This window comes from Gracilinanus agilis, chromosome 3, assembly GCF_016433145.1.
Source record: "Gracilinanus agilis isolate LMUSP501 chromosome 3, AgileGrace, whole genome shotgun sequence".
Taxonomy (NCBI): Eukaryota; Metazoa; Chordata; class Mammalia; order Didelphimorphia; family Didelphidae; genus Gracilinanus; species Gracilinanus agilis.
In genome coordinates this window covers 58,331,409-58,349,102 of record NC_058132.1, presented here as the reverse complement: position 1 = coordinate 58,349,102, position 17,694 = coordinate 58,331,409, and the positions used below count along the sequence as shown (strand labels likewise).

General features: G+C 47.6%; 1 protein-coding gene across 1 annotated transcript in view; it reads left to right on the top strand.

Moving 5' to 3' along the window:
• The first annotated feature begins 2,387 nt into the window (after positions 1–2,387).
• HSPG2 (heparan sulfate proteoglycan 2) overlaps positions 2,388–17,694 on the top strand; it is an 83,587-nt gene continuing 68,280 nt past the window's right edge. Inside the window, exons 1-10 of the mRNA XM_044668716.1 lie at positions 2,388–2,867; positions 6,841–6,885; positions 12,459–12,568; positions 12,793–12,851; positions 13,362–13,698; positions 13,870–13,988; positions 14,426–14,537; positions 15,177–15,290; positions 15,513–15,640; positions 16,803–16,889. Coding sequence (XP_044524651.1) covers positions 2,693–2,867; positions 6,841–6,885; positions 12,459–12,568; positions 12,793–12,851; positions 13,362–13,698; positions 13,870–13,988; positions 14,426–14,537; positions 15,177–15,290; positions 15,513–15,640; positions 16,803–16,889 — 1,286 coding nt within the window. The 5' untranslated portion in view covers positions 2,388–2,692. The remainder of the gene's footprint in view (positions 2,868–6,840; positions 6,886–12,458; positions 12,569–12,792; positions 12,852–13,361; positions 13,699–13,869; positions 13,989–14,425; positions 14,538–15,176; positions 15,291–15,512; positions 15,641–16,802; positions 16,890–17,694) is intronic.

Here is a 17,694-nt window from a genome sequence, read left to right as displayed (position 1 = left end):
CCTTCCTTCCTTCCTTCCTTCCTTCCTTCCTTCCTTCCTTCCTTCCCTCCTTCCCCTTACCTTCTTGTTTTAGAATCAACATTTGAGTATCAGTTCTAAGACAAAAGAACAGTAAGGGTTAGAGTTAGATAAATAGGGTTAAGTGATTTACCCAAGGTCATAGAGTTAGGAAGTGTCTGAGGTCAGATTTGAACCCATGTCCTCTTGACTTTGGCTGCCCTCTCAACCTCCTTTTTTTAAAAAATATTTTTATTTTTATTTTTTACCGATTATGTGCAATATCAAATTTCCACACATGTTTTCCTAGTTTATATGATCAAACTTACCTCCCTCCCTCCCTCCCTCCCTTCCGTTCCCCATCCTGTGCTGGCAGGCAATTCAATCTAGTCAAACCCCCTTCTTTTAAAAAGAGGGGAAAGCAATGAAAAAGGGTATTGTCTCCAGAGTCAGAGAGCCTGGGTTCAACTTTGCCTTTGATGCCTCTCCTTGTAGGACTGCAGAAAAGCTACTTAACTTCACTTGGCCTCAGTTTCCTGATTTGTAAAATGAGAATTAAGACTGGATAAGTGGCCAATAGAGAAAAATCCCTTCCGGTTCTAGTTCTGTGATCTTAATTCCCATGTAATTTTTCCACCAAAAAAAAAAAGGAAAGTCAGACAGAGCTGGGATTTGTGCTCAGGTTTCTCCTTGCTAAAGCCCACGCTCTCCTCCCTCACCTCATAATAAGAGGCTTGAAGCCAAGTCAATGTATACGCTTCTAGACGGTGACTTCAGGGTGAGCGTGGGCCCAGGGCAGGACAGTGAACACTTATGTTGGAAAATATGTTTGGAGATCCAGGAGGGAAAGAGACCATAGGCTTGGAGACAATTCAGAAACCTCACCCCCTGCCTGATGAATACTTTCTTCCAGAAGAAAATTGGAAGGAAACGCATGTGGCAAGAACTGAAAGACATGAGGGGAAAAAAATGCCGTTAACTTCATCTTAACCAATTGGAAATGCCCAGATGGAGGAGTCATTTCTGAATCATCTCTTGGGATGTAGTCAATCTCCGACCCGTAGTAAGATCATCGGCAGGTTAGAGCAAAGTCAGACTAAACAGCCAATCACAGCCGATCTTGTGAAACAGACAGAATGAAAGCGACACTGTTTCCATGACGACATTTCTCTCTAGATCAGGATGGTCTACCGAGTTGGGGGTTCTGATAGATGGGACATGGGAAGAAGTAAAGACCTTCAACTTTGTTCCCATGCGGAGAGTTTAATTGATGTAAAACAATTGAAAAGTTCAAAAGAAACTGCCCTCAGCTAGCGGACACTTAGGGCCACTAGATGGCAAAGCGGGTAGCATGCCAGGCTTGAAATCAGGAAGATTTATCTTCGAGAGTTCAAATCTGGCTTCAGACACTTATTAGCTGGGTGACCCTGGGTGAGTCACTCAACCCTTTTTGCCTTCGTTTTCTTGCCTTTAAGATGAGCTGGAGGGGAAAGCTGGGTGGCTCAGTGGATGGAGAGCCAAACCTAGAGATGAGAGGTCCTGGGTTCAAATCTGGCCTCAGATACTTCCTAGTTGGGTGACCCTAGGCAAGTCATTTAACCCCAGTTGCTTAGCCCTTACCACTCCTCCGTCTTAGAACCACTAGACAGGGTTGTTGTGAGGATAAAATGGAATAATGGGCACAAAGGACTTAATCAACCTTCAGATACCATATAAAGTATATAAAGGGTATTTTTTAATGCAATTGGAAAATATTTAACAAAATAAATAAAAATACAATAGAAGACTGATAATATTAATATGTGCTTTTTTTCATAAATCATCTGCAGCCCACAGGGATCTTTATGTGTGTCGTAGTGGTCTCTTTTCTATCTGAGATTAACTTCACTGCTCTAGGTTTTAGGGAAGGTTTAGAGTTTGTTGTTTTAATACAGAGATATCTTGCTGGTTGGTTCATAAGAGAGAGCAATCATCTGGTATAGAATTCTGACTCCCTGATTATAATTGTCAATAAGAAGGAGTGGGTACATTCTGTGGGTGCAGCATTTTTGTCACCTATAATAATCTATTGAACAGTTTCTGCCATTTTTCTGTACAGTCACCCTGATGAATAATTACAGTTCTTCAATATTAATAACTTTTTTGTTGTTTCTGGTCCCAGTGACCTAGCTTGGTTTTGTTCTCAAAAATCCTCCCATTGAGGGAGAAGGGAAGAGGGAAGGGAAAGAACATGAATCATGTAACCATGGAAATACATTCTAAATAAATAATTTTTAAAGAAATCTTCGCATTTATATATGTTATTATTTACAAGCAATGGTGGATGGGGGGGTGGGGGTGGCTACCCTCAGAGCCAGGAAGTCCTGAGTTCAGGTCCTGACACAGGACTGTGTAGCCCAGGGAAAATTCTTTACTTCTTGGTGCTCTAAAGAGCCCAGACTGTACATTAAAGTGATGATGCTAACTGTGGTGCTAGGAGTTTTCTCACAGGAGTGTCAGCTGTACCATTGCAGTCAGAAGTCCTGTTGTTGTTGTTGTTAATGTTGTTGGTGCTGCTGTTCCTCCTTCTCCCCCTTCCTTTGTTTAGGCTGTACCCCCCCCCCACCCCGTTCCATGCCCTTGTTATAAGCTTACTCAATGCAGCTCCCTGGGCTGGGGGGAGGTATTTGGGGGGGACTTCTCTGAGGCTGGAGGGATGAGGCCTCAGGATGGACACTTTGGTATCCCACAGGTGGTCCACGGTCGGACAGCATATGATGGGTTGTCCCTACCTGAAGATGCAGAGCGGGAGACCGCAGTGGTCCGGCCTCGCTGGAATTACACCGACCTCTCTGATGATGAAGACCTGCTGGCGGATGAGGCCTCTGGAGGTAAGTGGATGGCGCAGAGGCTGGCAGGGTGGGAGAAGGGGCTGAGAAGGTTCTGGGCAGGGAGGATTCCTGGAGGAGAATTGGGGCAGGTGCCCTCCATCCCTGTCTATCGTACTAGGGAGAGTTTGGGGATCTTAAGCTTCCTTCTGGTCCAAGGAACCTGTGAAATGGAAATAAAAAGGGCATGATAGGGGCAGCGCCAGGTCTGGATTTGGGAGGACCTGGGTCCAAATGTGCCCTCATGCATTTCTTAGCAGTGTGACCCTAGGCAAGTCACTTAACCCCAATTGCCTAGCCTTTGCCACTCTTCTGTCTTAGAACAGATGCCAAGATAGAAGATAAAGAAGATAAAAGATAAAGAAAAAAAGAAAGATAAAAAGAAAAGTGATAGAATCAAAGCCCAGATCTGATCATGCCACCCTCTTGCTAAATAGATTCCAATGACCCCCTCTTGCCTCCAGATTCTAATATTCAGTGTTTTGTTTGACATTCATAGCCCTTTATAAATAAAATAATAAACAAAGATGATAAAAATAAAGATAATAAAAAAGTAAAAATAAAAAACCGAAAATACTCAATGCTCTGTTTGACATTCAAAGCCCTTTATAAATAAAATAATAAATAGATAAAAAGATAATTAAAAAAAACCAAAACCTTTACCTTCCATCTTAGAATCAATACTGTATATTGGTTCCAAGGCAGAAGAGCTATAAGGACTAGGCCCCTGATGGCGAATCCATGACATGTGTGTCAACACTGACATCCATAGCCATTTTTGATGACACATGGCCACACTAATAGGCAGGTTAGTTAAAGAATTCCCCCTCCCCCTCACTTATCTTAGTTCAGGGCACCCCACACAAGTTAAATAATATCAAAACCAAAAGAAAGCAATTGATAGATGTACAAAAAAGTCACTAAACAGGTAAGTTTAAATAATTAGTTTTTGGTTTATTAAATACAGTTATATATTACAATTATACGTTTTTGTTATTTAAACTATAAATATCGCAAAATTATGGGTTTTTTTCTCGAAGTGACACATCACACCAATTATGCTCAGTTTTTTGGTGAATTTTGACACACCAAGCTCAAAAGGTTGCCCATCACTGGGCTAGGCCATGGGGGTCAAGTGACTTGCCCAGGGTCACATCTAGATAGGAAGTGTTTGAGGTCATATTTGAACCCAAGACCTCCCATCTCTAGGCCTGGCTTTCAATCCTGTTATATTCAAATCCTGAGAAATGTTGGATGTCACCTTGATTGACAAGGGAGGCAATTGGAGAGATTGGAATATTCCCAGATGCCACAAAAGTCAGTTGACCTGGGAGTATAAATAACTCTTAACAGCCACCTAGAGGGGTCTTTGGCTTTTGGTCTTTGTTCCTTTGGACTTTGGTCCCTTAGATCTTTAGGTCTCTGAATCTTCCTAGCTCTTTAGGTCTCTGGGTCCCTGGGTGATGAAGGGAGGCTGGGAGCTCTACGAAGCAGAGGGTTGGTAGGATCTGAATATTTCCTGAAGGCTGTGAGAGCTAAGGCATTACCAAACACTAATAGTAAGAAAGCTGAGAGAATAAATCACCAACACAGCTGCAGCAAGAGCAGTCACTTTCTCTGGTTTGGCAGTGGCCAAGCTGAGCCAGAGGGGTTGTGAAGAACAAAGATCCAGCTTCTACTAAATCAATAGCCTCCAGTCCTGAGTGATTATAGATTATAAATATTAGATTGACAGGGTCTCCAATCCCCAATCCTTATCCTGATTATCCTTTCCCTTATTATAGATTACAGATAAAAGTGTTTAATAAGTACCTTCCTGAGTGGTTTTTATATCATGACCCCTGGGGAGGGAGCAAACGCAGTCAGATAACAAACGTGATCCAAGGCTAATCAGAGCCCAATATTAATTAATTGATCCAACCCCAGGTTGGACCTGAAAGGGTTACCCATCCATCTAACCTTTCGGGGTCCTTCCCTGGGCAACTGTTATTGAAAGGGGAAATTATAACATCTAGCTAGGGTGATTGGAGTTGGAGTTCCCCCATCACCAGCACCTAGGGAAAACACAGAGATACATCCACCTCACTAGGTATCTATATCTCCCTAGGACCGTCTCTTTCTTTATAACAATCCACTGAGCCACCTCACTGCCCCTGAAATGGATATATAATTTACAGTTGGGAAAACCAAGTCTTGGGGATGCCAAATGATTTCACCAGCTGCTAAGTATCTGAGGCAGGATTCAAACTCCATTCTTCCCAGCCCCCAAATCTAGCACTTTTCTCTAAAGTATTTAACACTTGGTGCTTCGCAAACAGTCCCTGCCAGAACTAGAGCAGGACAGGAAGCCCTTAGTCCTCTGAGAAGATATCTCACACATAGCACTAAATGCCCAAGGGAGGAGGCTAGGGAGGCCCCGAAACAGAGTAGGGTCAGGGTGGCATTTAACACCCCAGAAAGCCTCTGATGAGGTCCTGGGAGCCTCTTACAAGGGCAACTTCAAAGTCCTAATCAGAGGCCTGTAAAAACTTTTAACCAACCACGCTGGCCCCAAGATGATGCTGAGAAACAGCAAAGGATGGAGGGGGGAATCCTCAGGACTGAGCCTCCAGGAGGCATGCTGGAGCCAAGGAAGCCCAGAGCATCACCAAACGAATGGGGAGGGAGAAAAGATGAAGGATCTAGGCCTGCTTCTGATACCTGCCTGGCTGGAGATTCCTCTGGGCAACCCACTGAGGCTGCAAAATGCAAAAAAAAAAGGGCCAGCCTGCATTGGTAGAGAAAGTTTTCTCCCCTGGTTCCTCATCCCAGTGAAACTAAAAGTGTGGTCCGAAAATGACCAGCAAACCAAGATAGTGGCAAGAGCCATTGGCCTTGGAGAGGGAGGATGAAAGCCTGGCTTCCTTACTTACAGGACTGCAGCATTCAAAACTCGAAGGAAGCTCCTAAATCATCCAACCCTTTCCATTTTGCAGATGTGAAAACTGAGGCCCAGATTTGCCTCAGTGACTTACCTGAGGTCAAATATTAAGTATCTGAATCAGGACTTAATCTCAAGACTAATGACTCGAGGCTCTCTGTCCCTCTTAAGACTTATAAAGCACTTTCCTTAAAACTACCTGTGAGAAAACGAGTCTAGAGTGGCAGAAATATTGTACGATGATCAACTGTGAAAGACTAAACTTTTATCAGCAAAATAAGGTCCCAAGATAACCCCAAGGGACTCATGATTTTAAAAAAATCCAAAAACAAACAAACAAAAAAAAAACCACTATCCACAGCCAAAGAAGGAACTGTTGGAATCTGATTGCGGATCAAAGCACACTATCTGTCATTTTGTTTCCTTCATGAGTTTTTTATTGTGTATGGGATAGGTGTCTTCTGCCACAACATTAGGGAATATGGAAACATGTATTGTACAAAAGCACTGGTCTAACCTATAACAGACCATTTACTGCCTCAGGGAGAGGGTGAAAGGAGGGAGGAAGAGAATCCGAATCACAAAATGCCAGAAAAAATGTAGAAAATTGTTTTTATAGGTCATTAAGGAAAAAAATAGAATAATATCAAGAAATGGGGGGGAAACTACCTGGGAGAAGGGGAGTGGATAGAGCTCCAAGACTGGAATTAAAAGGACCTGGGTTCAAATATAGCCTCTGACACTTCCTTACTGGGTGACCCTGAGCAAGTCACTTAGCCCCGATTGCCCAGCCCATACCATTCTTCTGTCTTAGAATTTTAATACTGACAGAAAATAAGGGTTTAAAATAAACCCTAAAAAACTATCTGGGAGGAGGGGAGCACTCTGTTGGCTGTTTCACAGTTTTCAGGTTGGAATAATGAAATATTCTTGCGATTGTCATTAGGAAAAGTTGTCCTCTCTCCCCACCAAGACCTTTGAAATGGGGCCGGCCCCACATGGCTGGGATGTTGCGCCCATCTCTCCCTCACTGGTTGGTGTCTTTCTTGTTTCCAGATGGCCTCGGCAGTGGGGACCTGGGAAGTGGAGACTTTCAGATGGGTAAGTCCCCCCCCAAAATAATATGAGAGCCCAGCCCGGCTCAGCCCAGCTTTCTCTTTCCACCCTCCAGAACTTTCACAGGCCGCCTAGATCCTGTCTCCAGCTGGCCCCTGGAGTCAGGATTCTCCCCTGGGGAAAAGACAAGTGGATAATAAAGGGTGATGGGAATAGGGGGAAGGGGATGGACTTGAGACATTGTTTTGCCCAAGAAGGGTATGGTAGGGAACTCACTTCAGGTCAGCGCTCTGACTAGAGGTGAGGCAGGAGCTAAACCTCAAGACAGCTCTCTGCAGAGGCCAAAGGTGCGATGCTTAATGTTGAAAGCTAAAAAGCCCGCTACCTTTCCCCAGGGGACCGGGAACCTCAGGGATGGGTGCTCAGAGTCAGGAGACTCCTTCCCTTTTCCCCACTGACTTTTGGGAGCAGAGTGATGATAAATGACATTAGAGCTGCCTGCTTTTGAATCCTTTTTGCAAAGAGAAGAGAGTGTATACCCTGTTCCTGATCCAGAAAACTAGAATATGGTCCGGAATTACAATTCTGCTGTTTATTACTTGAATTCTCTTAGCTTAGACACTTCCCTTCCCTGGGACTTATTTTCCTTCCTCATCTGTAAAATGAGGAATTTGAAATAATTGAACTTTAAGGTCCCTTTCAATTTTAACAACCTACGTTCTAATATTCTCAGTTCTAAGATTCCTTCCAATGCTGACATTCTGTCTTTTCATGGCTCTCTCAGTTTTCACATTCCTATATTCCAAGGCTCCTCAAGCTCTGACATTCCGGGTTCTAAATTCTCTTCTAGTTCTGCCATTCTGGGTTTTAAATTCTCTTCCAGTTCTGACATCCTGGGTTCTGAATTCTCTTCCAGTTCTGACATCCCAGGTTCTAAATTCTCTTCCAGTTCTCTTCCAGTTCTGTCATTCTAGGTTCTAATTTTTCTTCTAGATCTGACATCCTGGGTTCTAAATTCTCTTCTAACTCTGACATTTTGGATTCTAAATGCTCTTTCAGCTCTGATATCCCAAGTTCTAAGGGCCCTCCCAGAAATGATATTTGGTATTCTTGGACCCCTCTCAGTCCTAAATCCTCTCATCCTTCAGAGTCTTGACATGCAACCAGCTGCATTCAGCCTCCGGGCTGGGGGACAAAAGGGGTGTGTGTGTTTATCAGAACCCATCTTCTCTGCCCCGGGGAGACAGATACAGGCCAAACCATCCATCTGTCTTTTCCCCTCTCCCTGGCTCCACTCCCAAGGACTAAGCTCAGAATTCCAGGCAATCAGTACCACTAAGAGTCTGGATTAGGACGGGGGACAAGGAGAGGCCAGCTGGAAGCTCTGGGCCACAGACCCCCTTGTCCACCCTTGATCTCCACCCTGTTCCTCTCCCCAAACCAGTCCAGGATCCCAGGTAGGGAACAGCCCAGTGAACAAGACCCAAGGAGCCACAGACATTTCCTGCCATTCCTGGGATAGGAGCTGGCTGACCCAAGGCTGTTATGTGGTCTGGGTGCTGGGCACCCAGCCAGGCAATGATGACAGAGTTGGGCCCATTCAGGGCATGGTGTGGGGAACTCCCTTGATGGGGTCAGACTGGCTCAGAGCTCTCAAATCAGCTCCCTGGATGTCCTGGGGCCTGAAGCAGGCAGGGGGTCTCCCTGGCATTCCATCCTGGACAGGTGACAGTCTCAGTGGGCTTCTGTGGGCTTCTCCTGTTTGTCCCCTCCCATTAATACTGTTTTAGGCCAGAGGGAGGGAGTAAAAACAGGCCTTCCGACTCCTGAGGAGGGGGCCTTGTGTTTAACAGCTCTCCGGAGAGTCAGAAGGGTCTGTGGTAATACTAGGGCCTAGAATCTCTCCGGGCAGGGCCATTGATGTTGAGAACATTCGCTCCTGAGGAGCCTGGACCCGAGTGCTCCCTCCTGCCATCTCACTAGCCAGAGAGTCCATGGACCACGCAATAGGACTCCCCAGGCCTTTGGAGCAAAGCATCCTGGGGGGAGGGCAGTAGAAGAGAAGCTGGCCTTTCCAAGGGGCCCGGTCTGCTTGGTCTTCCTCCTCCTTCACAGCCTGTGCTTTGGGACTCTGACAGCCCAGGCCTTTCTTCCCAGAGACTGCCCATCCCAGGCTGGTCCCGTCCATCACGTCCATGCCCCTTCCTCCTACCCTCCCAGACCGTGCCCAGATCTCACTCTCAGGCCTCCTCCCCTCTGCCTTAGCCTCTCTTTCCTCTCTTTTTCCCCCTGAAATCTTCCTGGGAAAACAGCTGCAAGGGGCAGGAGCCAGGGGCGGAGGCGGTTTGGGGTGTGAAGAGAAGGGGTGGGAACCTCAAGTCCAGCTGGGGAACATCCAGGGACTGGAGCCAGCAGTCTTGGGGGATTGTTTAGAGGAGGAGGAAGAGGAACACCCCCTCCCCAATCCTCTAAGCACCTGACAACTGCCCTTTGAGAGGCAAGTCTGCCTCCTTCCCACCCCCAGCTGCTGTCCATCTATTGCCTTTGTGGCCCCCCTTTCGAGTCTTAGAGGTACCACCCCCTCTCCTCACCCCAGCTCGGCAAGCTCCCAGCGACCCTTTTTGTAGTCATCATGTTTTTTCTATTCAGTTCAGTAAGCTTTAGGAAGTAGCTATTCTCCTGACCCAGTGGCATGGAGCTTAGTGGCTGCAGAGCTGGTCTTCAGATCCCCCTTCTGACCCTTCCGGACTGTGTGTGCCTGGACCAGTCACCTCCCTTCTCAGTGTACCAGGCAAACCTCTAAGACTGTAAACAGCAGGCCAGGCTCTCAACTGGGAGGAAGTTTCCTCACCAAGATCTCCTTATACCAGTGAAAGTGCATGTTCAGTTAAAAAGAAATGTTCATTGGCCCTGGGTCTGCATTCTATTCTTCCTCTTCCCATCTCTCTTCTCTGTAAAGATAGCTTTTTCATTAGAGATCTGCAAGCCCCTTCTGTAGCTCTGGTTTTGATGGAGAGAGAGGGGAGGAGAAGGCAGAGAGACGGAGAAAGGGAGAGAGAGAGAGAGAGAGAGAGAGAGAGAGAGAGAGAGAGAGAGAGAGAGAGAGAGAGAGAGGAAACAGACTCCTTTGTTTTTCCCACCCACCACTGCATCCCCTTCCTCCTATCTCTCCCTTCTCATTTACTTCTCTGTGTTATTTGTCCCTAATGAGCCTAGGGGACCTGCCCCTCCTTTTCTGCCTGTTCCTCCCATTTATCCCTTGGGTACATCCTAGCCCTATTCCCATTCCCCTGCCCTATGTGAACACTCACTGTACTTGGCTATTGAGTCTAATTCCCTCATTTGACAAAAAAGATGAGAGGAGACAGATCAGGGATTTGAACCCAAGTCTTCTGATTTCCCAGTCCAGTGTGTTTTTTTCCTGTAATACCATGCTTCCTCCCATCCCAAAACCAAGAAGTGTAGAGCCTATTTCCATGGTCCATCCTCTCCTTCCCCGCCCTCACACTCTCCGGCTTTAGCTCAAGATGAGAATGAGTGGTTGGCCTTTGTGCCCAGCTGGCATCATTTGCTAGTTGATGACTGCCAGAGATAGGATAAGGAGGTTGGCAGGCTACCCAGAGGCCTCTGCCTTGAGCTTCACCTGCCTTCGGGGGTGGGGAGTGTGGGTACCACTCCCTGGAGTCTGCCTGCCCTCTAGGTCTGATTTCCAGGGTAGACGTCCCTGGATCATCTTCCAGCCTTTTGAGTCTCTTTCTCAGCTTCTCCTAAGCTCGACCCATCCAGGACAACTGTGCAAAAGAGTTAGAAATGAGGTCACCTCTGAGGTCACCTCTGCTCTATTCTGGCAGGTTGACCTTGGACAAGTCCCTTTTGTAGTCGGCAACTCACAAAGATTTCTTAAGTCTCCAAGGCTGGTACAGGGGGTTCCTCACTGGGAATGCCCTCCCCAGAGGGTCTTAGTGGGGAAAGGAAAAGGGCCTTTGATGTCTACTGAGGATACAAAGATGAATTAGAGAGGCAATGGAAAGGAGAAAGAACTGTGGCTTGGACCTAGGGCAACTCGTGACCCTTCTCTGAGCCTCAGTTTCTCTCTCTGTAAAATGAAAGACTGATCTCCTTCCAGCTTAAATCTCTGAGTCAGTGAATCCTAGGGAGTGGCTGTCCTTGTCCCAGAGAGAGGTGATGAGGTAACCTCATCCTCAAGGTTTTCTTTCCCCAACCCCCTATCCCCGCCCCTTGCCCACTGCCCTTTCCAGCCCACAGTAAAAAAGGGGCTTTGTGGGGCCTGGATCCTCCCCTCCTCCCCGGGGGAGCGGGCACATTCCTGGGCAGGCAGGCTGGGCAGTTCTAGGGAGGGCCAGTGGGGCGGTGGAGGGGATGGCGAGTAGCCTGACTGAATGGGCCTTTGTGTATCCCGACAAGGGGGCCTCTGTGGCCCAGGCTTGGGGGCGCTCTGCCCCCTGCCCCTCCTGCCCACCACAGCCTCCCCAGTGGCCCAGTGTGGGCATGGAGTCCCCTGAGGCAATCAGGAGAGTTGGATCCCTGGTAACACTCGTTTTGGAGGTAGAGGAACTGAATCCTGCTTCTGCTACTTATTTATTGTGTGACCTTGGACAAGTCACTCTCCTCTGGGTCTCATTTCTGGTTGTGCATATGCAAATCCTGAATCAACCTGTCCTCAGCTCTACTCTGGGCCTCATGACTCCACTGGCCTTGGTTTGGCCCCTTCTTACACTTGAAGAATATACTTCCCTCTCTTTAGCCCAGAGAATCCTTAACCCAGAGTCTGTGAGCCGGTTGGGTTTTTCCCAGGTATTCTGATAACTGTATTTCACTGTAATGGGTTTCCTTTGTAATTCTTTATAGTTTATGCATTTAAACTTTATTTTTAAATATTCAGAAATGCTTCTGTGTTTCATCAGATTGCCAAAAGGGTCTGGAACCCCTAAAAATGTGGTGGGTTGTTTTTTTTTACATTTATAAAGTGCTTTATTATTTACAAAGCACTTTCCTTACAACAACCCTTAAGTGGGTAATACAAGTATTTCAATTTTACAGATGAGGAAATGAGGCTCAGAGGTGAAGTGGATTTGCCTAGGCTTCACATCCAGGGCTCTTTTCATTGTTTTATGTATCACGGAACACCTAAAAATGTGAAGGTCCCCTCTTTGGTCTAGACTGTGGCACTAATTCCCTGGACAGAGGGCAGAGGGAGAAACGGAGTCCTGGCCTGATTTCTTTGACTGACTCCCTCCTTTCGGTCACCGTTGGCAGTCAGAGGTCCCCGTTGCCCCAGAGGGACTTGGTTATACTAAAGGAGAGGAGTAGGGATAGACCTGAAATCAGGAAAACTCATCTTCATGAGTTCAAATCTGGCTTCAGACACTTACTAGCTGGGTGACTTGAGAGAAATTATTTAACTCTGTTGGCCTCAGTTTCCTCATCTGTAAAATGATCCTGAGAAGGAAATGGCCAACCGCTCCAGTATCTTTGCCAAGAAAATCCCAGCAGGCAGCTAGGGGGCTCAGTGGATGGAGAACCAGGTCTAGAGATGGGAGATCCTGAGTTCCAGTGTGGCCTCAGACACCTCCTAGCTCGCCTCTCTTTCCTCCTAGTCTATTTTCGGGCCATGGTGAATTTCACACGGTCCATCGACTACAGCCCCCAGCTGGAGGATGCCGGCTCCCAGGAGTTCCGAGACGTGTCGGAGGCCGTGGTGGATACGGTAAGGGCTGGGGGGGGGGGGTGTCACGGTGGTGATCCTGGAGGTGGAGACGAAGGCAGCCAGCCTGGAGGGATGGCGGGAGGAGCGGCAGGAAGGAAGGGGGGCAATTGCCTTGCTCTTAACCTAGGGAGTGCTTCCCTACATCAGAGAGCTTTGGGTGGGAGTTCAGAGGAGGATGGGAGGGGAGCTTGCAAGGAGACCAATGGTTCTGTGTCCCTCACCAGCTGGAGTCTGAATACCTGAAGATCCCTGGAGAACAAGTGGTCAGCGTTGTGTTCATCAAGTGAGAAGGGTCACCCTGGGCATGGCTGGGATGTGGGAGGGAGGGGCATAAAGTCACAACTTCTAGATGCTTTGAGTTGGGAAGGGCCTTAGAACATAAGATGTCAGAGCTGGGAGAGACCTTAGAACAGAGAATGTCAGAGCTGGGAGAGACCTTAGAACAGAGAATGTCAGAGCTGGGAGAGAACTTAGAACAGAGAATGTCAGAGCTGGGAGTATTAGACTATAGAGTATTAGCTCTAGGAGGTCCCTTACAACCTGGAATGACAGGACTGAAAAGAAGAGATCATCTAAATCAATGATGGGCAAACTTTTTAAAGAGGGGGCCAAAGGAAAGGAAATGCTCATCTGTCAGTCTGTTTCTAAGGCAACTCTTTCCAAGTTTCATTGTATTGTGTCCTACTCGTTGTATTTGTCAGATTAGGAATAATGTCCCGTGGCAGGATAGAACATTTCAGGGGGCCACATCTGGATTAATAGATTAGTCTAATCTGTTACCCTGAATTTGCAGAGTAGGAACTGATGCACAGGGAAGATCAGAGACTTATTTGAGGGCTCACTGCCAGTTAATGGTAACATTCAAACCCAGGCCTCCTCCCTGCCATTATTCTGGGGCCCCCTTTTCCAGCCAAATGGGATATAATCTAGCACTGTCTTCCACTCCCCAGGTGACCTCCTATGGAGGAGAACTACACTTCACCGTGACCCAGCAGCCCAGGCCAGGCTCGCCAGCCCTGCACGGGCAGCCCCTGGTCCTGCTTCAGGGCAATGCCATCTCCCTAGAACATCACCCCCAGCAGGAGCCTGTGCCAGGCCAGCCCAGCACCTTCTCTGTGCCCTTCCGTGAGGTGAGCCCCAGCACTGTCCCCAGCCCTACGGCCTTCCCTGATCTCTAGCAAAGGCTCTAGACTGGTCCTCAGACCGGGGGGCCGGTCGGTCGTCTCCTCCTGAGCCCTGTTAGGCCAGTCCTGCTCCCGTGGTCTTCCCAAAGGGCAGTCGGTGTGCTTTCTCATCCACAGCATGCCTGGCGCAGGGCGGACGGGCAGCCGGCCACCCGCGAGCACCTGCTCATGGCTCTGGCCAACATCGATGTCATCATGATTCGGGCGTCCTATGCTGAGAGCCAGGTGGAGAGCAGGTACCTGGAGAATGGCACAACCCCGGCCCGCGGGAGGAGCTTGGGGGGGTCCCTGCAGGAGGCTGCCTGGTTTCGGGGGTCGGTCGGCAGAGGATGCTGGGAAATGAACTCTAAAGTGAGCTTGGGGAGGCATCGAGAAAGCTTCAGAGTGCCCTGAATTTGGAGTTGGGAGCCGGCAGGGCCAAACCCTGCCTCTTACCCAGACCGGCTGGGGCCTGGGCTTCGGTCACCCCATCCATAGCATGAGCAGATTGGACTCTGGGGTCCTAGAGCGAGGCTGGGCCGGGATGGAAGATGGCACACGGGCCTCCACCATTCAGGGTGTAGTAGAAGAGCTGGCCTTTGGAGTCACGGGTGGGGCTGCACTGGCCGACCTCTAAAGCCCAGGACTCCGCGGCCTCCATTCTCTGCCCTTGGCCTCCTCCTCCCCCCGGCAGGCTTTCTGGACTACACATGGATGTGGCTGTGCCCCAGGTCACGGGGCTGGAGCAGGCTGTGGAGGTGGAGCAGTGCGTCTGCCCGCCTGGCTACCGAGGACCGTCCTGCCAGGTGAGCCCCGGCACCCTGTATACCCAGCCTCCAGCCTATTCCCCTACACTCCTCATCCTGGAGAGAGCATCTGGAGTCCGAAGGCCCGAGTTCAGATCCTGCCTCTCCTACTTAGTGCCTGGGCGACCTCTAGCAAGTCACTCTGAACCTCAGTTTCTATTTCTGTAAAATGAGGTTGGTTTAGGGAGCAACTAGTTGGCTCAGTGGATAGAGAGCCAGGCCTGGAGACAGGTCTTGGGTTCAAATTTGGCCTCAGACACTTCCTAGCTGTGTGACCCTGGGCAAGTCACTGAACCCCAATTACCCAGCCCTTACCCCTCTTTTGCCTTGGAACTGATACACCACATTGATGCTGAGACAGAAGATACAGGTTTAAAGTAAATGAGACTGGTCCTGATGTTCTCTTTCGTTTTCCTTTCAGTCCTAAATTCTCTGCTCTCAGGGCCCTCCTTGGCTCTTTGCAGTACTCTTCTTTGCCCATTTGGGGGCTTCATCTGCTCCCCCCATTTGTGGTTCCTCCAGCTGGGGAGTTCTGCAAACAGCTGAGCCCCCCCCAAGAAGTTCTGCCCTGGGATGGGAGGAGAGGAAGTTCTTTTGCCCCCTCCCTTCTTCCCTCCCTGACCTGTCTTCTCCCCACAGTTCTGTGATGTGGGGTACACCCGTACATCCAGCGGCCTCTACCTGGGCACCTGTGAGCTCTGTAGCTGCCACGGACACTCAGTGATATGTGACCCAGAGACCGGGGCTTGCCAGGTGAGCGCCCCCCCAGTCTGGTGCCCTCCCACCAGGGCTCTTGGATGTGCCAGTGTCTTCCAGGGCCCTTATCCCTAGGGCAGCACAGTTGAGAAGGAGCAACGCCCTGAGCCTGGGATTGGAGAAGATGGACTGGGCACAACAGGGAGGGGAAATGGGGAGAAGGGGCTCGCTGGCTCATGGACCCAGAGGCAGCCATGGTCTTGACCATCTCCTTTCTAGGGCTGCCAACACCACACAGAAGGCGCCAAGTGTGAACGCTGCCAACCCGGATACTACGGTGATGCCCAGAGAGGTTCCCCTGAAGACTGCCAGCCCTGCCCCTGCCACGGGATGCCCTCTAACAACCAGTAAGTCTGAGCTGCCCTCCCCATGCTCTGGGCCTGATTCTTCTTTTCTCTTCCCTTCTTTCTCATCATCTTTCGCCCATCCCATTCCTCTTCACCCCTTGCCAACATGGTATAGAAATGATTTGATTTGAAATCAGAAAATCTGGGTTGGAGGCTCAACTTCACTCATTACTAAACTTGTAACATGGACCAAGTCCCTCCCCTTCTCCCATCCTTGGTTTCTTCTCTAAAGTGAGAGAATCAAGTCCAGTGGAATTGCTTGTCAACTCTGGGAGTGGGGAGGGATGAGGGGAGGGAGAAAATATGAATTGTAACCATGGAAAACATTTTAAAATTTTAAAAATAAAATTTTAAAAATTATAAAATGAGAGAATCAGAGTCTTATGGAAAAAAAGGCTCCAGAGAAAGACCTGTTGAAGTAGAAATGCAGTTGAAAACATATGATTTATCCCTTGTTTGTTTGGGTGTATGTTTGGGGTTTTGGTTTTATAAAATCATTCTCTTACAAAAATGAATAATATAGAAATAGGTTCTGTGTGATAATGCCCAGACTGAATTACTTGCTAGTTCTGGGAGGTGGTGAGGGAGGGAAACAATTTGGATCATGTAACTTTGGAAAATTTGTGTAGAAATTTTTTAAAGAAAAAAAATTTAAATAAAATGTAAACACATTAAAAAATAAAATAAAATAAAAAGAGAGGATCAGACCAGACCAGAGGCATCAAGATCAAGCTCACAGTTGCAAAACTCCTGAGCACATTTCTATTTCCCCCGGCTTAGATAACTCAACCCCCAGGGTCCTTCCAGCACCTAACATTGCATCCTCTGTTCTACTCTTCTGAAATAATCATTTGTTTTTGGGTTTGGGTTTTTTTTTCTGGGTTACACACATATTATATCACACAAAACATATTTCCATATTGTTCATTTTTATAAATGAATAATCATATGAAACCAAAACCCCAAACATAAACCCAAATAAACAAGTGAAAAAGCACATGCTTTCATCTGCATGGGATGACCATTTGTAACAATGTTCCATGAGCCCAGGTGGCCTCCAGTGCCAATGTTCTGGATTCTAGGATTACTTCCTCTGCTTCCCTTGATGTTGGCTCCCAGCCCAAATCCATCTCCATCTTGGTTTCTTCTCCCCAAACTACAGGGGGATCCATACTTGTTTCCTGGATACCGACGGCCGCCCCACCTGCGATGCCTGCTCCCCAGAGCACAGTGGCCGCCATTGCGAGAGGTATGTCCCCAGGAGAGGAGGAGGAGGGAGCATCTCTCAGGTCCCACAACTGGTGGGGGCCTCAGAGGCTTTGTAGCTCAACCCCTTGTTTTCCAGATGAGAACACTGAGATCTAGGAAAGTTTAGTGACTTATCTAAGGTCGTGTAAGCTTTAGAGGTGAGATTAGCCTTTGGGTCCTTGGACCATGGTGGGTGGGGAGAGTGTTTTATGGTTTTCAGGTCAGTTCTATAGAATCGAATTAAGGGGTGGGCAGAGATTTACTTTGATTGATTGATGTTTGATGCTTGACCTAAATCTTGGTGCTGGTTCTGCCCTTTATTAACCTTAGATGTGCTGTGGGACTCACCCTTGTTATTTTTTTTTTTAACCTGTAAAATGAGGAAAATAGGATTAGGAGATGTCATTTTTTTTTTTGAGTTCCCAAATCCCTCCCTCTCCTCCCCCTGATTACATGATTTCTTCTTTTTTTTTTTTAATTTAGAAACTTAAATTCTATGCAGATGAAAGTGTATGATTTATCACTTGTTTTTTTGGGTATATGTTTTGGTGTTTGGGGTTTTTAAGATTATTCATTTACAAAAAATGAACAATAAGGAAATATGTTTTATGGGATAAAACACATATAACCCAGATCAAATTGCTTGCCAGCACCAAGAGGGGGAAGGGAAGACGGGAGGGTCACAATTTGGATCATATAACTTCAGAAAATTTATGTGAAATTTGTTATTAAAATAAAAAAAATTTTTAAACTCAAATTCTGTATTAGTAATCAATTCTAAGACAGAAGAATGACAAAGACTAGGC